The sequence below is a fragment of the Triturus cristatus genome, chromosome 7 (genome assembly GCF_964204655.1).
Source record: "Triturus cristatus chromosome 7, aTriCri1.1, whole genome shotgun sequence".
Classification (NCBI taxonomy): domain Eukaryota; kingdom Metazoa; phylum Chordata; class Amphibia; order Caudata; family Salamandridae; genus Triturus; species Triturus cristatus.
The window spans coordinates 101,728,832-101,739,824 of record NC_140590.1 but is presented as its reverse complement, the minus strand read 5'-3'; the positions used below and the strand labels follow the sequence as shown (position 1 = coordinate 101,739,824).

Here is a 10,993-nt window from a genome sequence, read left to right as displayed (position 1 = left end):
GAACAAATCACCTCCAACACCCAGGGTGTCTGCCAGTCCACCGAGCAGAGAGCAAAGCAGATACTTTTCTTCCCATTTGATATGCACTGAGTCATGCCAATTAAAATTTTAGTATCAAATTTGGAAACTTGCTGAACGCGTTCCCAGGACAGATGCCAATGTGTTAATTTGTGGCACAAGCACCAGGCCTTCTCCTAAATCTTTCATCTTTGCCTACTTTTGTGAGGCACAAATGTGCCAGAAGCAGTCACTTGGGTCTGAGGTCTTCTCCTCTGCCTCCTTACGACCCCACTCTCAGTGGAGGACATTGAGGCCGTTTGAGGCCTACCTTCAATCTTTTATTGCATGCAGTAAGTATTTCTACTTATGTTGTAATTACAAAAGGTGGTAACGCTAACCACACCTTCACAACATATTAGTTGGTGCCTTCTTTTCTCAAAAACATGCTAACCTTCATTTACAGTCCACATTATTATCTCTCTTGTCTTTCTGCTTATTCTACGCTCTTTAATTTTGACCTCTCGCTCATTTTTCTCTTTTTTGTTATTCGATGTTTTGCTCTTCTTTCTTCGTCCTTTATGCAAGCTGTCTTTGTCTTTTTAAGTCTCCCATTTTCGTATATCCCTTTCCTCTCTTTCCTTTGCTTTTTTCTTTCCATACTCCATTGCTTGCTTTCTTTCTGCCCCCTATTTCACTTTCTCCCTCCTTGGCTTCCTACGCTACTTTTCTAGCCTTTCTCTTTTTCTTTTTTCTTCCTTCTTTTTTTTCTTCCTTCCTTCTTTCTTCAAACCTTTCTTTCTTTCTTTCTTCTTTTCTTTCTTTCTTTCTTTCTTCCTTCATTTATTTCTTCCTTCCTTCTTTCTTCCTTCCTTTCATTCATTCTTTTTCTTTCTTTCTTCCCTCCTTCCTTCTCTCTTTGCTTCCCTCCTTCTTTCTTTGGTCCCTCATACAGAGTATGCTAACTGTGAAGATTTGATGCAATGGACTCAAAGCTTAGAGCATTAAAGGTCCTTCACACATCCCCAGAGAGAGGTCAGGCGGATTCAGTACCAGATGAAGCGCTGTTAGTCACCGTTCCACACAGGTTTCTGTTTAGGAAATACTGCGGTGTTTGTGGTTTACTATAGTTACCTCTTGGACTCAGAGAGTTGGCAAAGTGCAGGATCTGGGAGCAACAGCCCTGGCCGAGGGCAGGTTCAAGGAGCGGGTGGAGTCCAGGTCCCAATTACTCAGGACGGGGCGGATAGGCAGGCCCAGTGACCTCCTCCCAGAATATTTAGGCGGATCACCGGCACCTCGGCACAGTCCTGTGGAGAGGAGGGAGGAGGAGACGTGAGGAGCCCTGGATGAGGAATTGTGTTGCACACCATGGAGCCAAGGTGGATATGCCAAGTTCTGCTACTTCTGTCAGCATCATGGACCACAGGTACAACTCTGGACTGAGGAGGGTTACCACGTTGATAATTTGGATTTACAGGATAATGTACTGATTAGATACCTAGACTGGCTCTGGGGGGTAGGGGTCCCCCCTTGTGTCACTCCAAGGGGGAGGATGAGGATGGAACTGCTATCCATTAACAGTAAGGATTTCACTTGCTTGAAGCTATCTAAGAAATATGGTGCTCTCACCTGCAAATGTGGACATAAAGAATGAATGATAATGTAAGAATCAGTCCACAAAAGGCAGGCATTTCATGATTACTGCGGCTGACCCTTGGGGATATCTTGGTGGAACTTCATTGGCTTACAAACCCGCGGTGACCTTTAACATGACCTTTAACATGATAAACGTGACCTTCAAGCGGAACCAGATGGGATAACTGGGGACATTGGTAATTGTATGAGAGAAGCCACAAGACACAAGCACTTTAGAGTCAATCTTTGAAGCGTTATGCTCTTACAGGGGAATCTGGGGAAAATCAACGGAAGCGCTCTATTTCTTCTATATGTGTTTTGTAAAATAGACAGTTTTTTTGAGAAAATTCAATCAGTGAATTTTCTAATATCTTTGGAAGTTGTGACTTCTGATTAAAACTTTGCACCAAGAAAGGGTAGTGCAAACCAGGGGTAAGGTATTAGACAAGCTAGCTTTAATCTTTGCATTGGAAATGTCTGCATGGTTTGGTGCTCCCACCTAAGCATCAAGATCTTCCCCTCCATTTAACCTTATTGTATCAGACAGCTTCTTCGATTCACTGTCAGCTGACATTTTCTCTCGAATACAAATGTACCATGCATTATCGCAATGCCAACAAGCTTCTACGTAGGGCGGTGCAAGGCTTTCCCTGGTTCAAGGGCAGGTGTAGACTTTGCTACCTTGGTACCTTGCAAGGTAGATTTGTGTGTATTTATATGATGGTCAGACTGAGACTGAGACTACAAAATTACCATGTGTGGACTTATGAATTCATGTAAAGTTCTGGGGGGTTGTGATAAATTGATAGCCATGACATTTTCCCAAAAAGCAGTACTTTGGTTTCTTACAGAGTTCCACTTGCGGTGCCTTCTGATTGCCTTGTGTAGGGTGCCAGAAATAGTGGCCCTGTGCCGTAGGTGTGTGGAGGGAGGCGATCAACCAAAAAGTTGTGAAGATGGAGTGTTGGCTGTTTTTTGGTGCAGAGATTTTTATCTTGGGTGTGTTCTGGAATTGTACTGTAGGACATCTTCTGGTTACGCAAGGACCATGAACGTTTTCCAAGCTGTCCCAGTAGTCTTTGGTTAGAGGGAAAGACAGTGCTGTTAGCTTTTTGCAACAGTGAATTACCTTCACTTCCATGGTTAATTATTAGGTAGATGTTTTGGCTTTACATTGAAGACTTTGATAGTGGTCAGTTTCTTCAGGCGATAGACACTTCAGGAGTCGAGCTTACTCTTGAAGATGCCAAAATCAGGATTAGGCAAGTGGGTCTGTGGCGGAAACATCTGGATGGCTCCTTGTTGCCAAATGCAGGCTACCTACCTTTTATCAAAGGATACATTTGTTAAAAGACCAGAAGACAGAGTGCTCAAATTGAGCTGGAGACAAGTGAAGTTCGGCACATGAACGACCCTTGAACGATGTTAAGAAAGGACTTAGGGTTTATAGACTTTAATAATCAATTCAAACGATGATAGGTGCACGGAACACCAAGTCTGCGATAGGATTAAGCAGATGAAGATGAGGTGAGAACAGTATTGGTGTAATGCAGGGTGCAGAACATATGAAATTGACCAAGCTATGTAGGCCTGGTTGTTCTCACCTGATGATATCTCCTGTAGGTTAATATGGGCCACATAATGGGAAAGCGTGCCTGCTATCAAGCCATCCTTCAAACATGCACATGAGAATAGTTAAGTTGCTTTGCTAGGTACTTGGACCCTTCAATTATTATGTCCAACCCTCTGCTGTGGAGCGTGACCCAATACTTGACAAGCCCAATGAGACATCCTGCATCCCCTGCCCCACCATCCTCCCCTCCTGTGGGCTTAGATCTCTCTACTAATGTGCTGCCTACTGTGATACGGCAATGCAGGAAGCATTGCAGTGACTGGTAGGCCTACAAGCCCTTCAGATGTGAGACAATGCAGGAGTTAACTGGTCCTACAACTAGTACCTTCTCCCCTTAGCTTAAAGGGCATTTGATTTTTTCAATGGTTAAACCCTCAAGTGTATTTATCGTATTAAATCTTTCTGTACTCATATGTTGAAACGCTCTATGAATATTCTATGAATGCCCTCAAGTGAGTCAGCGTTGTTTTACATTGTGGTGACCAAACATGAATAGACTCTTCTATGCATATGGCTACAAATTACTTGCAAAGTGAAAGTCATATCTTCTTGTTGAGACTGAGTCACACAGGCAGCGCATTTAGTTAATATCCACTCCCTCTCTCAGATCCATCTCTGCGTTCATAAAATTCCCCTGCCTTCCCATCTTCCACTTATGTTATACATTGTTACATGCTGTGTACATGACTTCACATCAGTGTGATTTGAGTCTCCTACAATTTGCACCAACCCAGGCTTCTGGTCTCTTTACAGCTTTCTCTTTCAGCCTTCAGTGCTGTGTGCTCCCTTACTTGTGTCAACCGAAGGTCTTACATCACAGTTATCCATTCTAGAGATGTTCTGAACGTGCTAAATATAAGATTCATTCAATATTGATCACTGATGTGCTCCACTTAAAAATGCTCATGATCTAAAGCTATTTCCTCTTTAAATTAGCAAATTGTAGTTCTATCACATATAAGGTTGAACATTAATTTTTGGTTGCCACTGGAACATGTTTGAGAACCAAGTCTATAGGAAAGAGGACCTTCCCTTACTTAGATTTTCATCAAAAAGATTGAACTGGTCCATCCAGTACTCTGCTCTTCCCCAGGAGTCTTTCAGTCGCTGAGTTTCAGTCCAAAACCCTTGGCTCGCAGAATATGGAAACATTCATCAAATGGCCTTCAGAACCACTGCTGGCCAAAGTATTTTGATTTGTATCCTGAACCTATTTCCATCTCCTGAAAGTATCCAGACTATCTCACACCTCCTCTTGCTGATACAAAATGTGTTAGTTGACTACCAAAATCTGGATCCACTGCAAATTACTATTGCTAGTTTTTGTCATGTAATTCTTGGTGCATCTGCAGATTACAATGCTGGGAGTCTCTCAACCCCTCTGCATTGCAGCAATATAGAAGTCCTTCGGCTTCCTGGAAATAACAGGCCTTGAAGACCTTTGAGCAGGTCACACCATCCCGCGCCATCTTCAAGGTTCATATTCTATTGTGTGAACCCTTGTTGCTAAGTGCACCTTCTGCCACATCTGCTCAGTGACAACAGAGCTCCCTCAAAATATTTAATTGAGAAATTAGGTCAGAGATGGAGGTGTGATCCCCGATGATGGTGAATCACATAGGGACTGATTCACGAAGGTGTTTATGAGTATGGAAGAAGCGCTACAGGAGTATTCTTTTACAAGCCCTTTATGAATCAGCCCCGAAACGTCCAACTCCCTATTAGTATAATTACAAAGAGGTCACAGTCCTTGCTAATCGCAATACCTGTTAATTGATACTCCCTGAATATTATCATGTAAGACATTTGGGCCAATTCACAGAGGCATGTAAGAGCATGCAAAAGAGTACGCCTGATGTGTCCAAAATGTCTTTGTGTGAAGGCCCCAAGCAACCGCAGCTTTGAACGGGATTCCTTTAAAGTGTATTTGGCAAAATAAAGGACAATGAGATGCAAAATAGGTACCAGGAGAGAGCGCTTGTGTACATAAATTGCACTTTTGAAGAATGTTTGAAGTATCTGAGACGAGTGCTGGCGAATGAGTCATGTGAAAACTAATAAAACATAATTTTAATGTAAGAGGGGTTGCTGATGGGAAGTATCAGTGAGAAATGAGAACAAGGGTGAGTTTCTACTGACGTTAATGAGGCCGGTAAAGACAAACTCAAAGGTGCTCCTTTGAGATTCATGAGACTGATGTATGAGGGCAGCCATGTGAGCTAAGGTTCACAAACCAGTGCCTTTGTGGAAGTATGGGAGGCCAGTGATTTGATAAGTTCACCTTGAATTGAACCTGTCAGTGACATTAGTTTCCAGAGTATATCAAGACCACAATTCAACCACTACATGTGGCTTTGGCAGCAGTGAAACCCAGTGCCCAACAAGAGTATGGCATTTGCAGCAGTGACGCCTAGTGTTCAGTCAGAGTATGGCACTGGTAGCTGTGACATCTGGTGATGGCAATAAAAGGATGATTCAAACAGAAGTCAGACATAACAGTGCCAGTCACACCTATGGATGCTAGTCATGGGATTGTCAGGCCTGGCTCCTAACTATACTACTAACTATACTAGTCGGGTGATTTTATTTGCAGTATTCATAGCAAGTAAATTTAATTTCAACACAGCTTTGGAAACAGTGGCATCATCAATGAGAGGGTGGATGTGCGAGCGATGGCACTTGGTTGCGGTGTATGGCAGTTGCAAGAGCAACTACAGAGACGTCTAGTGGTCGGCAGATGCCAATGGTATCAATAACATCGACAGGGCAAGGTACGACTTTGGAAGAGTGACACCTAGTGCCTAGCTGCAATAACACCCAGTGACCAGTAAAAGTATGTCATTCATTTAGAACCCTTATAGGAGATGATATTGGCTTGTCTGGCACATAAGGACACTGATATAGTGTGTCCTCAGCAAACATCATGAGGTTACCTACATCTTGAGGATACACAGACTAATCACTACCATCCAATCACTAAGAAGACTGCTGAAAAACTCACTGTCTGCCATCTCTCTTAGTAGATGAATTCCAACACCTTCTTGCAAACTAACAATTCAAAGTCAGACCCCAGTGTTGTTCTGTGACAGCCATCATGCAAGGGTCAGGGACAGACTTTTTGTTTCCGGTAACGGTGATCCATGTCTTTAGTCTTACTCAACCTCTCTCATGCATTCAATACTATCAAATAATTATCCCTAGGCAACACCTTCACATTCTGAATTGAATTTCATGGAATTGTCCTACAGTGGTTCACTACTTACTAAAACACAAAATCCATCAAGGTCTAAACCCTCCCCATCAGCAAGGATCCACCCTTTTCCTTGTGACCTTTAACCTGCATATGGAGCCCCTGGCCACGGGCATCCATATTCACCAATATATGCATAGCATTTAAGTGTGCTTGAGAACGTCATAAAGCCGCAGCATCGAGCACCTGGAGAATGGCCTCACCACGATGCGAGTTTGGACCGCCTGATCCCTCCTCGAACTGAAGACGGCCAAGACAGAATGTATTCGTCACCCAATGACCGCAAGCATCAAGAGGGGAGTGAACAGCTCGAAGAGGAGTCTGGATTCTTTCACTCTAAGACCCACTAACAGCGTAAAGTCTCTAAACTTCCACATCACGCAGACAAGAAAGCCTAACTGATGTCAGATAACCCTGTTCTGCAAGGTGTTCTACCAGGAGCTAACTTCTGAACAGCTCTCCAAGCATTAGGTTTATCCCATCTCTACGGCGGGAAGCACTGTTAGCTGGTGTCCCAGAGACCCACTGGACTCCATGGAAGAGTTTGCCAGATGCAGCCATCTACTGGCTCCCCATGCCCGTGTGACATTCAAGCCTAGCTTCACTGTCTACAAGGCAGTCAATACCAGCCCTCTCCCCCCATTCCTGGCATCTACCATCTGGAAGTCTATGGCAGCTCTCATAGGCAGCCCCCATTTCTACTCCACTTCTGCAAATAGCTGAAGACTTATCTTGTCCATGCATACCTTGTAGCAATGTGACATTTTCCAACACTGGACTTTTCATCAGAACCCCACTTCCACTGGTCTCTTGACTCTTACATCCCGCCCTCTCCTTGTCCCTCTCTGCTATCTCTAGTACCAGTCACCTAACCCTACTGGTAGTCGCCCCCTCCCTATACTGCCTTCCCCTTGGTCCTCCCTCCCCAGGACACCTTGCTTCCACCTGCATGACCTCACTGTGCACGTCTCGCCTGTGCAGCCCTCCAGTTGTCATTGGAACTGGGAGTTGTATTTATATAGCGCTTACCACCGCTGACGAGGCGTAGCCAGGATTGTGAGATGCAAGTGCCAAACATACACATATTTGTTGATACTTGGACACTGTGTTCTGGATTTTTCAGGTCAGGGCTGTGACCTCAAGAGTGTCCTCTGTCTCGTGGACTCCTTTGCCTTTCCGCTGCTCACTGCATACACTGTGTTCACCGGTGGGGACAGGGGTTCGAATCCCGGCGCGTCCACTCAACCTTTGCTTCTTCTGCTGAGCACCATTCAGTTAGGTAAAAAACGTGTCATCATAACAGACATGTTAAAAAACTGGTCTCGTGGTGTAGGTGTGATTAACTCATAGAGATGTTTTGGGTTAATTCAGTAAATGTACAGATCATAGTTTTACGATGGGCCCAGTGTTTCACCACCAAGAATTCTACATTGCAGAACTCCTTCTCCACAGGCGGAAACTGCAGCTGTCACAGGGATGACTCCATTCTGCACAGCAGTTTCCTGTTGTTTTGTTTCGGAGAAGGCTCTTCTTACAAGATCTGGCGGTGATCAGATTCTGTGGCTTTTGACAAGCCAAGCTCTTTATTTACCAGAGTCATTAACACACCTCCTCCTGCAATCCAACCCTTAAATGATCACAATGCTGTACAAAATAAAAGAAACATTAGATAACACAACTAAACATTCAGTTCTAAACTAGACACAGATGTGAGATGAAATGCATGCACCTACAGTAATAATGACAAAACTTTGCTAACAGATTTCCTCAAGCAAAGACCTTTTAATTTTTTGGACAGCTTGAAATACCTTGAAGGTACCTGGGAAATGCTTAAAGGCATGTATTTCATTGCCTAGATCATCAATGATACAGGCAATTAGATGGGATGTAGACATAACCTCATGGAATGTCCAGGTGCAAGTGAGCCTACTTAGATTCTGGAAAAGGCTGAGGACAGGTGAAGTATCAAAAGTGTCACAATGGTGTATGAGGGAGGTCCAGATGAGTAACTTATCACAGATGGTATATAGTTTCTTTCTTTTGCCCACTTTAGTTCAAAGTCGACTATCGATCCGCAGTCCCTGCATATTGAGGAATCAAAAAGTGAACTCAAAGCTTTAGGGAAGGAATGATCTAGATTGATTGACATGGAGTACCTGACAAAAGAAAGAGTCTGGGCGATTTATGATAAATAGCTGGAGGAAAGAGAAGTGGTACCCCTACTTAGACACTTTACCAAACCCATGGCTCAGAATGGAATTATTAAGGATGAGAATTGGTATCAATCCTGTTCGGTCAAATGACAAATTGAAAAGGGAACTGATGTATGCAGATGGTAGATGCACATGCAGGATTGGTATGAAATGCAAATGCTTACATATTTTAATGGACTGTCAAAAACTGATAGCCCAGCGAAAAATGTTCTTATGACCGATTTTCATAAAATATGGCACCAGGTCACGTGCGCAAGCAATTGAGCTCCTTCTGGATATGCATTATTTTGATACCACAATAGCTGTGGCAAAGTTTGTTCAGGCTGTTGAAAGGTTGTTTTTGGAAGAGGGAACAGAGGGATAGACTGAGTAAAGAAGAATTGAGATTTTAAGTTTTATTTCTTTTAATGTTTTAAAAATAGGATCTTAGTATATTTGGATCACATAATTGATACCGATTGTGTTTTCTATGCTTGTTTAGACTTGTTTTTAACAAATTACGATGGACGCTATGAACATTTTAATTTATAATGGAATGAGATGATCTTTTAAGTATTTGTAGAATTTTAAAAAATGTATGTTTTATGTGGTTTAAAGATCTATGGTCTAAATAAACTTTACTTTTGAACTTGACAGCTTGAAATACGCGTTCAAAGGGCCTGGTCCTGTTAATTTTTACATCCGGTTTAAAGACAGTTGTAGCTGTGGACCAGAGCTTAAGTCATTTTCAATTCAAAAATACTATATTTAGACAATGAAAAGTGCATTGGTGCCAAGTAAAATAATAGCTATTGTCACTGTTTCTCGTAAGCGTCAATAAGTTAACAAATAGCCCATAGTTCATCCGCAAGTTTCCTCCGCAGTTAAACAGTTAAAAATACAATTCAATAGACAACTAGTGCTGTAATAAATTAACTTTGGTTAGAAAAGGACTACTATCTGTCTATTTGAGGGTATTCTTTTAAGACTACTGAACTTCAAAGTTCCTCTCCTTCTTCGTTTTGGGGTTCTGAGTTTATTCTTAGTTGCTTCACCGTACTCCCCAAAATGTTTACCAGTTTGGTGATAACTTGCGGCTGCTCGTTATTCAATAGGAAGCTGACGGCAGACGGTAATGTCCGTGTCCCCTCCTTAGCCCGCAGGAGCTGAAGCAATCTTCTGCGGTCTTCCAGGAGTATAGGGCATATACAAAGCAGCTGAGTTTTATATATATATATATATATATATATATATATACCCACAAGGAGTTCGAGGCTCAGCAGGGATGTAGGTCTATATATATATATATATATCCTTTTGCCCTCATACTGTCTAATTGATGGATGTGCACACAGTGAGGGGGAGGACTGCACTTCTCAACATCGGAGCCGTTCGCTCTAGCTTGCCAGGGAAATCCTGCCTAATGTAGAGTTCTCTGCTAGGGGAGTGATTTCTCCACCAAAATGGATTCCTCTTTAATAGCAGCAGACTCCTGGGTCGGAACACTGTTGGTGGAAATCCCACCATTGGCTAACGTTTTTTTAGTCAACCACATGTGGACACCAAAAATGTATCCCAAACTGGGGCTTCATTGACATTGGCAACTTATCTAGTCTTGTTAACATGCTGGAAGAATGCAGAAAAAAATCAGCATATTAGGGCTACAATGCTCAGCTTTGCCTGAAAACCTGAAATCATTTTCCAGGTGGTCTTTCACAAAGACAAATTTACCAGACATGGTGGCTGGTCCACAGTTAAAGACAATGCCATATAGCCTTGTGTTAAAGCAACAATATTCTGAAGCCAGTAACCCCCTACAAGCTTACTTAGCTCTTTAAATTCAGAGGTGAAAACATTCTTTCGAGGAATGTCCTAGAAAACAGTGGTATTGTAGTAGGAATGTTATGGCAAAGGAAGTTCTGCTTGTGGTAGAACAGCATCCCCCAAGCTCAGGTGGAGGTTCTACATTGGGTGCAGAATCCACCGGTGGAATTTTCTTACCCACAAAAAAAATACACATAAAGAAAATCCATCTAGAATGGACATGGGTAGACCACCTCGTCAAACACCAACTTCTTGATGCCACACAATCAGGATTTAAGCCCAACCACATCACTGAAATTGCCCTCATAGAAGCAAAGGATGACATCCAGATGATCATCGACAGGTGGAAACCGCAGTCCTCATCCTTCTGGATCTGTCAGCAGCCATCGACACCGTCACCCCCCCCATCCATGAAGATGGCATTCAGGGGCTTGCCCTCAAATGGATCTGCTCCTTCCT

General features: G+C 42.9%; 1 protein-coding gene across 1 annotated transcript in view; it reads left to right on the top strand.

Annotated features, from left to right (window-relative positions):
- Positions 1–1,306: 1,306 nt before the first annotated feature.
- The window catches only part of LOC146808923 (uncharacterized), a 51,743-nt gene continuing 42,056 nt past the window's right edge, over positions 1,307–10,993 (top strand). Inside the window, exon 1 of the mRNA XM_085615726.1 lies at positions 1,307–1,426. Within this exon, the coding sequence (XP_085471852.1) occupies positions 1,369–1,426 (58 nt within the window). The 5' untranslated portion in view covers positions 1,307–1,368. The remainder of the gene's footprint in view (positions 1,427–10,993) is intronic.